Source organism: Nyctereutes procyonoides, unplaced genomic scaffold, assembly GCF_905146905.1.
Source record: "Nyctereutes procyonoides isolate TBG_1078 unplaced genomic scaffold, NYPRO_anot_genome, whole genome shotgun sequence".
Lineage (NCBI taxonomy): Eukaryota > Metazoa > Chordata > Mammalia > Carnivora > Canidae > Nyctereutes > Nyctereutes procyonoides.
This window is the reverse complement of record NW_026575136.1, coordinates 37313960-37332233: the sequence shown is the minus strand read 5'-3', so window position 1 is coordinate 37332233 and position 18274 is coordinate 37313960. Positions and strand designations below refer to the sequence as shown.

Sequence of the window (18274 nt, the reverse complement as noted above, 5' to 3'; positions counted from 1 at the left end):
TAACCCATGAAGGACCTGAGTCTAAGGATTGTCAAAGACAGAAGATTCTTCACCGAAGCAACAGTGATGGCTGGGTCTCAGGCCTGGGGGTTTGAGGCAGGACTGTGGGCATTTGGGGACAGCCATAAATGCCACCCATCTGTGGGAGCTGGGTGCAAGGCGCCTGTCACTCCAACCACAGCCCAGCCGAGGCTGGAGGTACCTCAGGTGACATGAGGCCCACCGAAGGCCCTCATCTCTGCAGAAGTACCCTTCAGACTTCTTGGTGGCCAAGTGTCTCCTGAAGAAGGGGACACTTCTTGTTCCTCTGGCACAACACGCACAGAACTGCTGTTAGACAGGAGTCAGGGAGGGACCTGAGTCTATCCTCAGATGATCCTGAGCACTAACCATGAGGGACCTGAATCTATCCCCAGATGACCCTGAGCTCTAATCCACAGGGACCTGTGTCTATCCCAGATGATCTGACTCTAACCCATGAGGGACCTGAGTCTATCCCAGATGATCCTGACTCTAGGCAATCGGGAGCTGAGTCTATCCCCAGATGACCCTGACTCTAAACCATGAGTGACCTAAGTCTGTCCCCAGATGACCCTGAGCTCTAATCAGTGAGGACCTGAGTCTATCCCCAACGATGCGTCCCTCCTGCTCAGGGTGAGGTTGGTCATGGGAGCTCAACTCTAGCACCTGGTCACAAGGTCCACACTGCATCTGCCACTTGCTGAATTTTATGTTCTAGCAAAGAACTCACTCCTTTGAGACTAAAGTACTATGAGATGCTTAGTTTAAAAATGCAGGCTTTGCAAAACTATGGATACAAAAACATCAAAGAGATAAAAAGTTTAGTGGTTGTCAGAGTTTAGGGGCAGAGGAGATGAAAGGCAGAGCACAGAGGGATTTTCGGGCAGGGAAGGACTCTGCGATACTGAGCTGGTGGACACATGTCATTGCACATGTGTCCAAACCCACAGAACGCACAACGTGAGAGGGAACCTTACCGTGCATGATGAGCTTCACCTAATACACCCATGTCAGTTTGGGTTCATGGTCTGTAACAGAGAAGCCAGGCTGATGCCAGGCTGTAGTAAGTAGGGAACAGTGTGCAGGACGAGAGCATGCATAGGGACTCCCTCATTTTCATGCATTTTTTCTAGAAACCTAAAACTGCTCTAAAAAGTAAGGATTTAAAGCAAAAGCAGGACCACAAGCTTCCAATCATAAGCTTTTTGTGCAGCAGGCATTTCAGACAGTATATTGCATGCTGATAAATGAGTTTTAGGAGCCACAGACTTGAGAGTGTCAGGGGGCACTTTACCTCCAACCCCTAGTGAGGGCCATGGCCCCCATCCATGTACAGGGTGTGCCCAGAACCCCCGGGAGGAAGCAGTTCCTCCTTATGGGGCCTGCTGATGTGTCCCTTCTCTGAAATGCTTTCTGAGTGTTCTGGAAACTCTGCCTGGTATTGGATCATCAGGGCCTATATTCTCACTGAACGAGGACAGGAATGGGGAGGCTGGGTGGAGAGGGGTGATCCTTGGGCCCTCGGGTTCCCAGTAGATGGAGCAGGGAGGTGAGGGCACGACTCCATGAGCTCACCTGTCTCTGTGTGTCTTTGTAGGTGACACCACGCACACCTCCTCCATCGCAAGGAAAGGTAAGACCTCTGAACGTTGTTACTGATGGTCCTTCCATTTGTAGCACTTCCCTGAAATCCCTAAATATACCAAAAGAAGGGCTGGCCTCACAGCAACCTGACCTGGTCCCAAAATGTTTGCTACGTGGACCCCAAGTAGAACAGGCTAAGAAACGCACCCAAGCAGACAGCGCTGCTGGCTCCCGGCTGGCTCTCCTCTGGACCCTGGCCCCAAATCCTCCCCGAGCCGCCCCCGTGGCCACCGCCAGCCCTGGGACATACCCAACGTGAACACCCTTCACCATCTCAGCACGATCCTGATCACTGTTTCTTGTTTATTAAAAGGCTTTTTTCCTCCTGCCTTGATCACAATGTCACTGTTTCTCTCTCTTTCTCACACAGGGGCGAGGACTGTCCCTCAGCAGATTTAGCTGGGTAGGTGACACTCCCGTGTCTACGCGGCTCCCTCTCCCTTCTGCTCTTCACAGCTGCCCAGCTTCCATGCTCTGCCCCATTGGACCACCTGATGGTCCCGTTTCATCCCCGTCAAGCCTGCTTGCCCACGCCATCAGAGGCCGCCTTCCTGTCTTGGGAGGACCCAGGGGCCACTACTCCTGACCCTGCAGCAGGGCACAGGCGCCTGCCTCCATGCCCAGGAAGGGGCCGCTCCATGCTCGAGAATATTCCTGACTTCCTTCTACACAAGAGCTGGAGGGAAGTCCCCATGGCGCAGTCAGCGGGAGGCCCTGTGGCCAGTGGACCCACCAAATAACCTGCCCTGCCCCAGGTTGACACTTGGTTGAGGAAACACAATGCCACCAGCATGTGGGAAGGATGTTGCCCTCAGTCATATGATCCAAGGAGGCTCCAAGCTCTGGGGTTTGACGATGGTGTAGTGAGAACCACAGCTTAGATATCGGGCCATCCAGGAAAGCCTCTTGAGGAATTTCAGGCTTTTGAAAACTGAGGGCGAGGGGTCCATCCAGGTTTTAAATGGCCAGCTTGTCCACTTTCTAGACACCAGTGACATTTGGTGTCTGAACCAGTCTAAAGGCCTATGGGTGAATGTTAACCAAACCCATCGGCTTCAGTTAGATGCTAGATGTGGTTCCTACTTCTCTAAAGCTGTCACTACAGAGTAAAATGGAAGAGCAACCAGTGGCATATAGGAACCCCGTGTGCCCTACGAGCACCTGACCCTGTGCAGAGCATGCACATACCTGGTGCTCAATTAACGAGCGCCGTGTAAATGGATGGCAAGGGTTCAAAAGAAAGAGGAAGGAAGAAGGGGAGAGCAGTAGGGGGAGGGGCGGGAGGAGGGCAAGACCCACAGAGAAGAGCAGGGTGTTCCATGAAGCCCTTGGACGGCCCTGGTGCCTTCTTACAGGGAGTTTGCTGGAACACTCGATGCAAATGCATTTGAGCCTCTTCTGAAGCCCATGAATTTGCAAGAAAGTGCCAAGCATGTAGGAAACACGTGGGCGAGGCCTCACAGCCAGTTAATTCCTGACTTTCTGTGCCAGCAGGAGACAGATGACATGCAGGACGACCTCTCGTGCTGGCAACCCGGGTCTGCCTCTCTAGGCGTGCACTCTGGGGCACGAAGCAGCGTCGGCGGGGGGACGCGGGCCGGGCGCCACCACCTCCTCCCCTCGAGCAGGGACGGCCCGCCCCGGCCGGCAGCTAACCGGAAAGACCTCAGCTTCCCTCTGCGTCTCCGTTTTGGGGCCAACTAATCTTTATTCTTTTTCTCTTTTTTTCCAAAGCAGCATCCTTCTCTGCATCTCGTTTGTTTGTCTGTTTTCTCAAACTACAGGACTTTCTTCCTTGGAGCTTCTTAAAGTCCCCCTGCCCACCCCCCCGCCCCGTCTTTTTCTAAACCATGTTGAACATTTATTTCTTGGCAAGTTCTAGGTTGTCCAAAGATAGGAGTGACCAAGAACTTGGAAGGAGGAAAAGTCAAGCAGATGATTTAATCTGAAAAACCTATCCTTGAATCTTGTTCTCAGAAGCTCCTGTTGTTGGAGGAGAGCAGTAGAGACGGGAGGATTTCGCGCGGTGTGCGAGCTGTCGTTTGTCCACATCACGTGTCTGCCTTCAGCACTGCACACGTTGGCCGTGGCCCGTCCCCCTCCCGCCCCTGTGTGCTGTCTGGAGCGAGCACATCTGCGGAACCAGGGCAGCAGGGCTCCAGGGCAGCCCGGCCCCCACCTGCCAGCCCCCCCACCCCCGATGCTGTGTCTCCAGCACCTTCAGATAGGGCATGGACTGCCCGGCATCCCCAATCCCCACAGCCCAAAACAAACGTGTGGGCTTGTGTGGGCTTGAAATCACCGTAGGCTGAGGCCGGGGATTGGGGCTCCCCCCGAGGACGCGATTATTCAGTTGACTAGGTCTTTAGGAGCAGACCACAGAGAGCTCCCCACGCCCTGCTGACAGGATCCGAAATCCCAGACCCTGCGCACTGAAGACGGCTCGCGGGGCAGAGGGACCTCACCCGAGGCCCCTACGGCCTGCTTGGCCCCCCCGCGGCGGAGCCCCCTGTCCTGCAAACGCTACCTTCTCTGCGTCTGCATGGCCTGATCCCCCAACACCTCCCCCCATCCACAGGGGATGCTCCCGTTTGCAAGTAAAGCCTATTGGAAGATAGACTGGTCCTAGGGCGTGGGTGTCCCGCATTCCCACAATCACCTGCCATCGCTCTGTGACACGCAGGAGATTTCCTCCTCCCACAAGTGTGAGGGCTCGGCCTCTCCCGTAACAACAGCAGGCACAGGTCTGAAGCATCCAGGAGCTTGCGGTCCCCTCCCCAACCACCCCGGAAGGAGGGACCATTTTATCCCCGTTTTATAGAAGAGGAACCTGAGGCTCAGTGTCTTGGACACCTGCCCGAGGTCCCACAGCCAGGGACCTGAGAGCCGGGACTCCATGTAGGCTGCTGGGTGCCTGGGGCTGTTCCCTGGTGTGTGGCAGCAGGGACATGGCTTGCTGGCTGCCCCGATCCTGGGCCCCCAGGAGGGTCCCACGGCAGCTCTCAGGGCACCCACGCTGTGGCCAGGGGAGCTGGCCATGGACATCCCAGGGAAGCCTCCTCCAGGCCAGAGAATTTGAACCTTGTCTTTCTCCTTTGGAAACATACAGACCTCAAAATTGTGCAAAGTGCAAAGCTTGCACCCTGTAGACCTGCAGCAGAGGGGGGATGAGAGGCATGTGCGTGAAGAAACAGGCAGGGATCCCCACACAGGCGCCTGGCCCCCCACAGCCACCCACCCGGGGAAGCTCTCCCCGGGCCCAGAGCCGCCCCTGCGCCCTGGTCCTGCACCCCTGTGGGCACACGGCGTTCAGCAGCTCTTGCTCGACGCACCGCACTTCTCTTGGAGCCACCTGGCCAAGTGCATGAGTCTGGTCCTGCAGTGGGAGCCTCTGGGCGCATGTCTAATGCTGGCAGCCCGGGCGGGGCCCCTGCCTCGCGGAGTGGCCCTTGCCCCCACCCCACCCCACCCCAGAGGCCCACGGGTGCCACCCTGAGAGCTGTCTGGTCTCTTGCAGGGAGCCGAGGGCCAGAAGCCGGGATTTGGCTACGGAGGCCGCGCTCCAGCTCACAAGGGGCTCAAGGGCACCGACGCCCAGGGCACACTTTCCAAAATCTTCAAACTGGTAATGTAACCCTTCTTAACATCCAGGGTACTCCGGGGTCACTGGTCGGGGCTGCTGGGGAGAGGCCTCCGGCCATCCCACACTGGGCTCCCCGGGGTTCACCTGCCAGCCCAGCTGATTCGGGGACGTTCTTGGGGGCCCATTTGGCTGCCCTGCTCCAGGCTCCCCTGGGGAGCTCGAGGACATGCGAGGGGCCCCACACAAGGCTCTACTGCACCCTGGGGGGCCTGGGGTGGCCTTGGGCTCAGGTGTGTGAGTCCCAGAGAAAGGAGCGGGAGCCGAGTCACTGGGCAGGCAGGCAGGGGTCCCGGAGGCCATGCGGGGGACACCTGGTGTCGACCCTGGGGTCCTAGACCCAGGCCACTAACCATCAGTGAGTGACCATGGCAGGGCCAGGCACCCAACAGGGCTGGAGGAGACAGGACACCCTCCAGCCTCAGCCTGGGCACCTAGAGAGCCCCACTGCCACCCATCCTCAGCTCTAACCAGCCCTAGGCGGGCTGCCAGGGGTTGGGAGGGGCCCATTCGGCCTCCGTTCATGCCCACTACCACCACCCCCAGGGCCCCCAGAGCAGCTCACAGCAGTTTCCAGGGCTCACCCACGGCTCCATGCTCAGGCATGAGGGATAGCGGCAGTGGCCAGCTGGCCTGCTGGAGGCTGGACATCCGAGAGCCGCGGGCATGACCTCCCGGCAGCCACATGCGGTGGGCAGAGGCCCGGATGAGCACAGTGACAGGCGCCACCCCGCCTCCGCAGGTTGTCCCCAGCGCTAGGCTGGCTGGGAGCCCACACTGGCCGTGCCCACAGTCAGGGGCCAGAGGCTGTCCAGGCGCCCTGTCTGTCTGCAACCATGCAGTTCTGCTCATTCCACAGGCAGATGCTCTTGGGGGGCTGGGGATGTTTCCCCAGCTTCAGGAATCCACAGCCCCGTGAAGAGCATATTCTTGCGTGAGGGACACAGAGTGGTTGGAATTGTGCCACCAGGAGGACACAGGGCAGAGTCTGGAGGGAGCACCTGCCTCCGGCTCCAGGGAGGGGGGCCACACGAGGAGGCCTCACTGGGCCGGGGACCGAAGAGCCACCACACACCCAGGGAAAGCTCCCGGCTGGAGGAAGCCCAGGCCCTGAGGAGCTGGGCACAGGGGGACAGGGTTCCCCACACAGAGGGCCGCACCCCTCCCCAGGGCCCTGCCCCCCAGGGCCCCTGACTCCCCAGGCTTAGCTGTGCACAGTGAAAGGCCAGCCATGCATCTCTGGACAAGACCCGCACACATGGGGCTGGGGTTTCTGCAGCCACCCGTCCAGGGGCCTGGAGCAGAGCCGGGGCCCCAGCAGCAGCCAACGCTCCAGGGCTCCCAGCTGGAGGGGACGGGGAGGACCCCACCCCAGCAGGAACATATCACACCTTCCGTGCAGCCTGACTCAGGGCTTGGGGAGCGGTGCTCATCCCTGGGTGAGCACGGGGAGCAGGTGCCCAGGGGGGCGGACGGTCTGGCAGCTCCACTGTGAGTCCATGTTCCCACATGCTCTCTCATTAGAACAGCCGAGCCACTGCTCCCACTTACTCTGAATCCACACGAGGCCGCCCATTTGCTGGCTCGACGTCCTGGGAGCAGACGCTAATAGTCCCAATAATTCACAAGGTGTCCCCCTCAGCTTGCATTCTGACCCAAAGAACTATAATCAGGAAGGCAGATGGCAAGGTGGAGGAGACAGGGTTCCTGCGTTACGGCAGGAAGGGCACAGAGGGCGTAAACCCCACAATGCTCGTGGCACGCTGTAGAGAAAACAAATCCTGAAAGATTTCACTTTCCTCTTTCTTGGGTGAAAGGCTGGCATGGCCGTCCCCAGAGGAAAGGCCTGGTGGCCCCGGTAAAAGGGGAGGTCAGGCTGGGCTTAATCCCCAGACGGCACCCCCACGCCCCGCTCCCCCACGGCCAGCGGCCAGAGTCCAGGCACTGCAGACTCACCTGGATCCTTACTCCACGTGAAAGCTCGGTCACCCTGCGTCATGGGGCCGGAGGTCACATTCTTGGGAAGGCATGCATTTCCATGGAAACTGCTCATTCTAGGTGCTCTGGGTGGTGGATGAGAGCGGGAGCACCTCTGCTCCACCTGTCCCTGGACCACCCGCTGTGGTCACAGTGGGCAGCTTCACTTAACGTGAAAAGACTGTGCTGTGTAAGGCCTGGTGGCATCACGCCCTGAGACCCGGCCCCAGGCCACCCCGGTTGAGGCTGGCCCTCCGCCAGCCGGCCCAAGGCCTCTCGACCCCAATCACCATGATACGAGGGCTCTCACCTGCGTGAGTAGGCTTTTTTTTTTTTTTTATGATAGTCATACAGAGAGAGAGAGAGAGAGAGAGGCAGAGACATAGGCAGAGGGAGAAGCAGGCTCCATGCACCAGGAGCCTGACGTGGGATTCGATCCCGGGTCTCCAGGATCGTGCCCTGGGCCAAAGGCAGGCGCCAAACCGCTGCGCCACCCAGGGATCCTGAGTAGGCTTTCTAAGTGGCTAACACATCACAGTTTTACAGTTTGTGGGGGAATAATTGGGTCTGTAACCCAAAGAGTCATCACGCAGTCGTGCGTGTGGCGCGTCCCGTGGTCGGGATGCACAGTGGGGTTGGCTCGGCGAGGACATGTGTGGGGAGCCCCCCACCCCAAGTGTAGATTCAATGGGTGCAGGGCCCGCCTCCAGGTGCCGGAAAGGTCCTGCTATCCCAGACAGGGCTTCTGTGTGTGTGACATGCATGCTCATGTCATGCGAGACGTGCCCACTCGTTCCACGTCAGCTCAAATGCAGGCAGGATCCCCTCCTCCATGTTAAATCCTAAAGCAAATCTGAGTAAGGAGACAAATTCTACCCCACGTCCAAGTCACCGAGGTCATCATGACACGTCTGCTGAATTCTGGGCCGTGGCCACGAGGAGCCCAGACCTGCACTCAGCATAGCAATGTCTCCCAAGCGGTCTCCTGCCTGTGACTCACCTGTGATGCCCAGACCACTCCTGGGCTCCCCCCAGGGCTTCCTACACCAGAAAGGCCCGGTGGGAACCCGCTGTGTCCCTCTTGCCTGGGAATCGCAGGTGTGTCCCATCGCAGGTGAGCAATCCCTGAGCTAGCTGGCATAGTGCCCGCCTGTCCCCTGAAGGAGTGGCCAGGTGACACGGCAACCTTGGGGAAGGTGCCTCTGGCCTCGGTGGTACAGACACAGGCCTGGCTCCCGGGCCAGGGTCGGGTGCTCACAGGCGGAGCTGGCCGGCACAGCCCCGTCTTGGCCCAGGACGTTCATGGTGTGTAACCAACACAAGGGTACAAGGCCCGTGTATCTTTAATAGGTTCGATATTTTCCTGAATTTCTGTTTGTACCAAGCAGTTTAGAAATTTTAAAGCTTCTGAGAGTTCAAGAGAAGCTTCGATCTGTCAAAGTAAAGTGAATTTCAATTCGTGTGGCTTTCATTATATTTTACTACGAGAAGTGTCCACACACTGGCCAACCAGGGTCATCGGGCTGGGTGAGTCCACCCGGTGCAGCTACAGTGCATGGAAAACAACCGCTGAGAGGCCACGGGGGGGCTGGAAAGAGGCACGCGGGGACGTGGCGCCTCCCAGTGTTTAACGGGCACCATTCCCTTGGCCTTTCTGCCCCTGTTGGTTGGAAACTGGGTGGAGAGCCCTGCATTTCTCCCAGTCAGGGAACCGCATCGAGATATAATCAGTTTCTCATTTCCAATTGCAGAGCAGGGCCTCCACCTTCCCGCAGCTCCCATCCCTACCCTACCCTACCCCAGATGCAGCTTCGGGCCAACCTCCTCCCGCCACGTGCTCCAGGTCAACCCGCTCAAAACGTGGGAGACCCACAGGGCAGAGGTGCTGGTGCAACCCGACTCTGCCCTGGGCCGACTGGCTTTGGGGAAGTGACTCGACATGTCGGCTCCTCCGACGGCAAAGCAGGGATGCCACGGATGCTAAGGATTCCCGCCTCCGGGACGGGCTTTCTCTTTCGATCACGGAGGTACTTGCTAGTTGTAGGTCCGATCATGGAAAATCAAACCCAATGCCCAGCATTGTTTTCCTTTCCGAGGGAGCCGTCAGGAAATTGAAATGCTGCCTCACAGGAGCTGTCCTGCAAAGGGGTGGTGGGGCCGTCGCCCGAGTCACCCTGGATGCGCTTCGTTCTCGGGAGCAGTGCATCTGCCGCTTTTCGGGACTAGATCACGCTTTACAGGGAGCCGTGCAGATGAATTTCCCGGGAACTCGGAAGGCAGGGGAGACAGGTGCAGACTTGCTCTGGGCTCCTCGGAGGGCAGCACCCAGGTCGGCAGGCGAGGGGGGGGCCCCTCCCGTGGGGGGGCGGCGGCTCCCCTAGGGCCCTGCAGGTCCTCCGGAGGCTGGGAGTCCGTGAATGTTCTCATTTAGGAAAATAAGATCCCACAGATGAGTCATTTGACGACACAGAGATTCCATTGGAAAACGTAGGACCCCAACAAATCACGACCATCACCCCCTCCGGTGACTGTGCCGCGAGGCTCTCTGGCTTTGGGCTGCGGCTACTGATGTTACTGTGTAGCGTGGCAGACGTAACTAGAGTAGGTCGCGTCGGCTCAGGGCACGCGGGTCACCCGGTGAATAGCGCATATTCCATACGTATGTCACTTTCTGGGGGCTCACAGGCCCAGGGAGATCCCTGACAGGATGACCTTTTCACTCATGACCTAAGAGGCAAGAGCTTAAAACTTGAATAAGAATACGAATGCCAAAAGAAAGGGGTGTCCCCCCCACCGTCCTCCTGAGGGACGTGCGGACTCACTCCCTGTCGTGTCCTCAGAGCCGCCGCCGCCGCGCACCTGTGCTCCCCCTCCACGACCGCCAACTCTGTTCTTGACTTCAAATTGTGTCTGTCCAGGACACGTGTCCATTCGCAGTGTCCAGACCCCCCGAGCCCAGGTTCGAGGGCGTGGAGGCCACGGCTGCCCATGCAGATGGCCTGACTCTGTGTTTCCTTTCCTCAGGGAGGAAGAGATAGTCGTTCCGGGTCACCCATGGCGAGACGCTGAAGCCCCGCCTCGTGGCCGCAGAACCCTGTCCCCAGCTTCTTAATATAACCGCCTTCCGAGTTAATACCGCCCCTACCTTCCCCACCCTAGCAGCACCCTCCCGCCTAACGCCCGTCGAGTCGTGCACACAGCAGGGTCAGGCGCGCCGCGGCCCACCGGCGGTTTCTGGCCATGAGCTTCAAGGGAGGAAACAGAGTGAATATTCCACGGCCACGCTGTGTCCGGAGACGACGTGTCCTCGGGGCCTCAGCCCCCGGCAGCGCAGCCCCGACGCTCCGACCCGCGCACCTCCATCCTCCGACCGGCTTCGCTGAGCCGCATCCCTCGGCTTCGGCTTCGCAGGCGCTGCCGTGGCCACAGAGACGTGTGCAGGGCGCTGAGGGCTGCTGCTCCAGGCTTCCTTTGGTTTCCCGCCCCGCCCCTTGCTCACCCCCTAACACACACTCACTCTCCCTCCAGGATGAGGCGGTCGGCAGCGGCACAGGGGGCTTTCGGTATGTGAAGTGCGGGCGGGCAGCTGTGAAGAGTCCCATGTGGTGGGCGCGGAGGGGCGCCTGCGGGGGGCGGCTGCCCACCACTCCGTAGCGGAATTCAGGCGCGGCAGAGAGGGGACGGGGAGGCAAGGTCGGGCTGGGCTGCGGCCCCAGCGGGAAACAGGAGCTTCTGGGACATCAGGTGACGGCAGAGCGGGAGCCAGGGTGGCCTCCACGAACCACCTGTTTCCCCCCCAGAGCCCAGCAGGAGGGGCCAGGGAGACGCTTGTCTCAGAGCGGGACTGGAGGAGTTTTCTGGGTGGCCTCGCAGTGTCACCCTGGTCACACATCCCACGGCAGTGCACATTGCAGATACTAACCCTTGGTGGACGGATAACCCGCCGTCCGCTGGCATCCTAGACGCGGACGTGTGTAGAGAATAGGCTTCGGAGCGCCTTCTTCCCGCCCCGCGGACCCAGAGGCAGGGGCCGGGCCGGGGCAGCCCTGGGAGCCGAGGCAGGGGCTCCTCGATCGAATCGTGCCTTTTCTAACTGGAACTGACATTCCCTGCACTTCCCTCGTAACGTACTGATCCCGCCTTTTGATTTTAGCGTGTCTCTTAGAGGCCTTCCGTGGAGCCCACGCTGGCATCGTCCCCCTTAGCACGAACATGAGGAGTAGCCTGCGTATCAACATAATCCCATCCTAATTCCGGTGTCCAGTGTGGGTTTAATATAATGTCTATTAATCTATAGCCTCAATGACGAGAGGGTTACAGGGGAACAAGGAACAAGATTTCAGAAACAAAACCTCCAGTTGAGTCACACACACACACACACACACACACACACACTCTCTCTCTCTCTCTCTCTCTCTCTCTCTCTATCTACATCCTTGAGCCAACCGTGGGCCGAGCGAGCTCCCCTCGCAGCTACACCCGGACAGCATGTGCTGTGACGGTGGCTCTCGTGGAGTACACACTGTTCTTGAATATTGAAATAAAATAATAAACTTTTAATGATATTTGTATGGGCGTCTTCTTTTGTCTCTGTTCTGGTGTGTAGGCCATGAGCCCCGGCCAAGCAGAGGTTGTGTGTCCGGGTAATGCGTGTGCGGACTGTGCTTTGGAAGGGCTGGACGGCCCTTGCGTGCTGTCCTCTGATGGCTTCCGCGTTAATTAGAGGACATGGAATAGAGGTCACGGCTGGACACTGACTGATGCACTAACTCACAGGGGAAAAGAACCTCCGAGGTACTTTCAAACAATCTTTTAGGCTATTTTCACATTTCATTATCTTAACCAGAGTACACAGCTGCTGACGGGAGCTAAAGAAGCTCTGAGAAACTACATCTGCCATGCACAGAAAGCCACAACAAGGAGGGAGGGATTCGGGAAATTTTGTGTGCCGTCGCTTTTGGTGACAAGAGTTCCGTTTCAAAAACGATAAACCAAATCGTTGTTTTGTCTGGCTTTTCCTGGCTCCCTGTGTCTCGGCAGCCCCCCGCCGGCCGGGTGGGACCACACGAGGCTCTCATCCGGGAGCCCCAGCGCGGGGGGTGCCTGTCCTGCTGCCGGCGCCCGCCCTGCCCTCCTCGGGGCCACCCAGACCCTTCCCACCGACCCAGGAATCTGGGAAGTCGGGGAGTCACGTCCATACGATAGTGGTTGGTCAGCGCGCCTCTTACTGTCACGGTCGGTCGGTCGGGAAGCACCTTAAATGTAAACCGGGTCAATCCTAGGGTCACAGCGATTCTCACCATCATGCACCACTCGGACGCATATTTGGAGATCAAACAAGGAGGACAGGAGCCCAGCTGGAAGGTGCCTTCTCCCCACCCGCGCAGGTCTGCACAGGGCCCCCAGAGGTGCTCCCAGGCCCCAGGCCCCCTGAGCTTGGGGACCCCAGCCCCAGGCAGAGCCCAGAGATGTCACGAGGGGCACGTGAGGCACCGGAGGGACTCCCGGTCAGCACCAGAGCCGGAGCCCGCGCTCTCTCCAGCCCCCATGGGGCTGTGTCGCCCCCCAGGCGGGTGGGCCCCGCGGCAGAGCACACAGGTGGGGGGCAGGGGGTCTGGCGGAGGGTGCAGACCCGGAGTGCGCAGCCAGCGTGGATGGGAGACCAGGCGCCGCAGGGCCCCCGCTCCGAAGCCCGGGTGGGCCCTGTCCTTGGGGTTGCGAGGAGGGCGAGGGGCCATTCTCTGGTGGAACGACGGCCGCGGCCACCAGCTCCCGCGATCGGGGGGGGGGGGGGGGGGGCGCCGCTGCGCCGGGGGCGGGGCGCGGGGGGGCTCGGCTTCTCCCTCCTCCCAGAGAGCAAGTAGGACTCCAGGCCTTTTCGCACATCTTGTGTCGTGGTTTCTCTGCTGTCAGCAATCAACAGGGTGACAGAAGGCGGAGCTGGCCCCGCGCAGCCCAGAAGGCGGCGTCCCGGGAGGAGCCGCTCTCCCCGCCCCCCCCGTCCCCCGCCCCTCCCCCCGCCCCCTCCCGTCTCCCACCCCCATCCCCCCAGTCCCCCGCCCCTCCCCCCGCCCCCTCCCGTCCCCCGCCCCTCCCCCCGCCCCCTCCCGGGTGCGAGTAGAAGGACTGCAGGCCCTCGGGCCGGCCATCTGTCTGTCTGTCTGTCTGTCTGTCCGAGCAGCCTGCTCGCCGCTCAGCACGCCGCCCCGGGGCAGGGCGAGGGCGTCTCGGGCCCTCGCCCACCGGGGACAGCGTGAGGTCAGCCCCCAATCCCCACGGCTCCTCCCGACCCGAGAGCGCCGGTCGGCGGCGGCTCCGTGCAGCCCGTCCGGGGCCGGCTTCTGCCTTCCGTGCACGAGGACCGACCCGGAGCGGGGGGCAGGCCGGGGCGGGCCGCGGGGACCCGAGGCCGCCGAGGGCACAGCCCCAGGACGCGAGCCCCGCCCACACCTGCCGCACGACCCGCTCCGCGGAAAGCCCGGGCGCCTGCGCGGGGAGGACTCGCACCGCGCTCCGGGGCCGAGCTCCCGCCTGCGTCCCCAGCCGCGGGCCCCCAGCTCGGCTCCCCGGGGACTCTTCGCCTGTAGCCGGGGAGCAGGGGCCAGGAGAGCGAGTCCCGGCTGTCGGCGGGGGAGCGGGGCGCGGCGCAGGGCCGGGAGGCTCCTCGGGGAACGTGGCCGTGGGAACGGGCCGCTCTCCCTCCGCGGGGGGCGGGGGCGCGCGCCGGCAGGGGGCGCCGGCAGGGGGCGCGCGGGGCAGGGGGCGCGCGGGGCGGGGGCCCAGGCCAGCGGGTGTGGACTCGCCTCGCACTCGCCTCGCACTTCCCCCGCTCAGGGCTCGGCTCCTCCGCCCCAGGGAAGCAGGGCCCCGCGGGGGCACGGCTGGCTCTGCGCGCGGACAGGCCAGGACGGCAGGAGCACAGTCCACTGCGCCCGCGGGGGCAAGCGCCCGCAGAATCACGCGCTCCCGGAATCTAGTGGGCATCGACGAGGATCCTAACAGGCTGCAGCAGTTAAAGACGATAGGAACCCGCAAGTCCCAACCACGATGAATACAGGGACGAGGAAATGAGGGACAGCAGCGGCTCTCCCTCCAGGTGGATGGCCCGCCCTAAGGGTAGGACTAGCGCATTTAGAGACGCACCACCCCAGGGTGCAGGCTCTCACGGTCTTGCACAGACACCTGCCGCTGAGGGGAAGTGACCACACCCAGGACAGCGACTTTGGTGCCATCAAGAGTGGGACCATGGTAGGTGACGTGTTGGGTTCACTAAGACACAAAATGGGAGCATCGTTTCTGCGATGTTCTGACCAAAGACACATCACAGAGAAACCCTGGAAGAGAAACTGGGCGGGGGGGGGGGGGGGGGACTGCCTGCGGCACAACCCACCGTGGTTTTCAGGAAAGTCAGTGACGGGCACAGCGGGCCACGAGAGCCGGGTGCTGCCACCCTGAGCAGACTCGGCTTGTATGAAGGGGACACTGTCCACACTTCCACCAACACAGACGGGGTCTCTGGTGAAGAGTTACCCAAAGCCCTCCTTGTACCTTGCGACTCTTAGGTAAATTTGAAGCTGCTTCGGCAATACAGGATTATACAGAAAGGACAAGGACTTAGGGTTCTTGAGCTTGAGAAAGATTAACCTGGAGTCAGGGGACATGCACTGTAAAGTGTCTCGGTGCAGATGGTGGGCGGTCATCCCCTTTACCCAGAACTACAACATCACATCAAGATGAGCTGCTTTGTGTTAATTATAGGAATTTCTTCCCACAGAGCTTGGTTACCAGGGTGACCAATGATTACTTTGTTCTGATACCAAAGTAGTAGTATTCTTGACTGACCAAGAATGACACAATCAGGGAGACACCTGTTTATTGGCAGAGCGTGTGAAGCGGTGTGTGTGCTTACACACATTTTTCACTGTTTCTTAGGGACTAAAAGCATGACAGCTTAGGACTAAAAAGCTGTCAGGTAAAAGCTGCCCAGTGATAGGAAGAGCACTGTGGGTGGTGTGGAGGGAATCAGCCACTGACATTGGTAATAAAAATTCCCACTCACATCATAAGCTGAGCCAGGGGCATTTCAAGGAGCCCAAAGTAAACGGATGACATATGGCCAGCAATGGCCAAGCATCTGAGTTGCTCCCTGACCCACCAGCCCCCAAGAAGCCAGTTTCCTAGGCACTGGCAGAGGGCCCTGGGGGCACGCACAGACAAGGGCGGCCCAAAGTGGGCCAGGCGATGCCCAGGGCACAGGGGTTGCAGGGGAGGAACCAGAGCACAGGGAACCCGAGGCTTTTATAAAAGGCAGCAAGCTGACCGTGCCTCAGAGGCAGACATGCCGTAATCATAGTGGTCAGTCCACAAGCATTGCTTTGCTCTGGGGGAAGATGCTCTAACTCCTGCGGCCACATCCTCCACACACAGCCTCAAAAAGATCCTGCGTCAAAGGCAGAAAACCTGCTCTGCTTGAGTCACTGAAAATACAAGTGGAAGGAAGGGATTTAATCAACTAATTCCATAGACAAGGGGTCAAGCCTAGAGAAGTTAGTCATCAGCACCAGGCTCCCCGGGCCCGAGGTGCCAGGTCACCCACCCCTGGCTTTGCTGGCACATGAGCTGCTTTGTAGACCTTCCTGTTTATGTATGAATACTCTTACATCATTAGAGCGCAAGCAGGCCAGATAGACTCATCTGGGAAAGCATCTTAAATGGTTGAGGCAATCCACTGTAAAATTAGATTTTCCATAATCTGATCATTCTTTTTGAAAAAACCCTCCCCCACCCACCATATTTTAAAAGCTATTAAACATTTTCCTACAAACAAGCAACAAACATACTGAAACAATTTCTTACCATTCCCTCTGAGCAAAGTCCAGGAGAGAAAAAACCCCCATCACTTGAAATAGTTCAATCTGTGCCAGGAATAAGGTGGATACAGGACAAAAGATACCCTGAGTTTGTTATTTCAACAGGATACGGAGTCTTTAAATTTCAAGCTTCTAAAAGTTTGGAAATAGATTTTTTTAAAAAAAATATTTATTTATTAATGAGACACAGAGAGAGAGACAGAAACACAGGCAGAGGGAGAAAGAAGCAGGCTTCCTGTGGGGAGCCAGATATGGGACTCAATCCCAGGACCCCTGAGATCATGACCTGAGCCGAAGGCAGATGCTCAATCACTGAGCCTGGAAATAGATCTTTAAAGAGGATTAGATGCAGTAATATAAACCAACTCCACTGCTATTTCTGGGGAATGTCCTTCATGTCTCATGAACGCAGAGGGTGATACAAGAATTGGTTTTCATTTCACTGCAAGTCACTCTCAAGCCCCTTTTAAGTGAGAGGAAATGGACAATTATCCTCAAGGATAGAAAATATGGCATTCTCACACTCTTCAAACCCAACAGATTTATTGCAAATTCAGCATTGTTGTGTTGTGTTAACCCTTACTGCAAATGTTACCTACAGAAAATGTTCATCTTTAACCAGGTATAACTCACCCCAAACCCAAGTAAGTAAATATACAGGAGTTTTAAAATAATGCAAAACTATTTTTATTATTCTTAAAGTCAGCACAGTGGCTTTTAGCATAACTCCCCATTTTTAATACAAAATTGGATTAAAGAAATATCAGCCAATGTCTAGACCATGAACAACTTTGAAGATAAAAAAAAGGATTCTTCTGTAAATAAAAAAAAATTGATTTTAAAAGTTTTCTTTAGTGGTGAATCAAGAATGAATGACTACATTGCTGTAGAATCTGTCAAATCGATTACAAATGGTCTTCGTGCTGTAAAGCATTACACATAAAAAAGATTAAAAGGCAAAATCTTTTATGATTACTGCCTATTGCTCCTGCCACTGAATCTTTATTCTTAGTGCTTTAAGTACTTCATTCATCAACCATATGAGAAACTACCCCAACGCCTCTCTGTGAAGGACAGGTGGGTGAGACAGGGAGCGCGGGCTCATCTGTGTGTGTGCGTGCGTGCACGTGCACACACACACAAACACACGCCCACGCCACGCCCACGAGAAGGGAGCCGTTTCACATGGGGTCAACGGTGACAAATAGGACACCTGGCTATAAACCTTACCAAGGCAAAGAAAATGTCTTTACTGGAGAATCACAGTGCTTCCAACCTTACAAAAATTCTGCCTGCAAGATGCAATTAGGTTTTTAAATGCTAATTTTCGTTAGAAGAAGGTAAAGATAAAAGACCCAGAATGTGAATGTAAGCACTTTTGAAATTCTATTCTAAAAACCCAAAATCCTACATCACCTGAATAGAGATTAAGTGGCAAAAAAAGAAAAAAATCTAGATTACTTGTACAAAGTGCCAATTATATGCTTTCATCTCTGCCTCACTTCACATGGTCGATATGAGGAAAAGAATAGATTAGCAATGATCGACGGATTAATTTTTTTGGTGGGGGGGGGCCACAATATTGATTTTTGAAATAAACTGGAAAAAAAAAAAAGGCAAAAAGCAGGCATGAAAAGTCCCTAAAAATAATGCCCAGAAGAAAGCAGTCCTATTTATCTTACATATTTCCTTAAAAAGATGTTATGCACATTAATCTGAGGGATCATTTAACATTAAAAATGTGTATCTTCATGAGTTACAGATATTTTTCAGCAAAGGGGGAAAGAACAGAGCTCTACTTACATTTTTTAAAAAATATTGTACCTGTGCTGACACGTGCATTTCTTGCAAATAAATGTTACTCTGGAGTTTGGAAGAGATCAGAGACTGCTAGGTAATAATTGTAAGGCTCAAGTTCAATTTGCTTAGCGCAGCAGCAGGCAGGGGAGCACAGAACTGCCAGCTAACAACACGGGGCCCACTGAAATGCTGCACCTGGATGAAACAGAAACTTGACCAGACAGGGGAGTCAGTCACGAAGACACAGGTTCCGGGTCGTCAGTACATCGTCAGAAGGTAAAGCACAGCCTGAGGGCCCCAACACTGGGCTGCCAGGCAGGCA

General features: G+C 57.2%; 1 protein-coding gene across 5 annotated transcripts in view; it reads left to right on the top strand.

Annotated features, from left to right (window-relative positions):
• The window catches only part of LOC129495506 (myelin basic protein), a 116711-nt gene extending 104864 nt beyond the window's left edge, over positions 1 to 11847 (top strand). For 3 of the 5 annotated variants that reach the window (XM_055303081.1, XM_055303084.1, XM_055303082.1), the window contains 4 exons: positions 1619 to 1654; positions 2036 to 2068; positions 5183 to 5290; positions 10307 to 11847. In XM_055303081.1, the coding sequence (XP_055159056.1) occupies positions 1619 to 1654; positions 2036 to 2068; positions 5183 to 5290; positions 10307 to 10351 (222 nt within the window). In that variant the 3' untranslated portion in view covers positions 10352 to 11847. The remainder of the gene's footprint in view (positions 1 to 1618; positions 1655 to 2035; positions 2069 to 5182; positions 5291 to 10306) is intronic. The other 2 variants (XM_055303083.1, XM_055303085.1) reach the window with 1 other exon arrangement.
• Positions 11848 to 18274: the final 6427 nt, after the last annotated feature.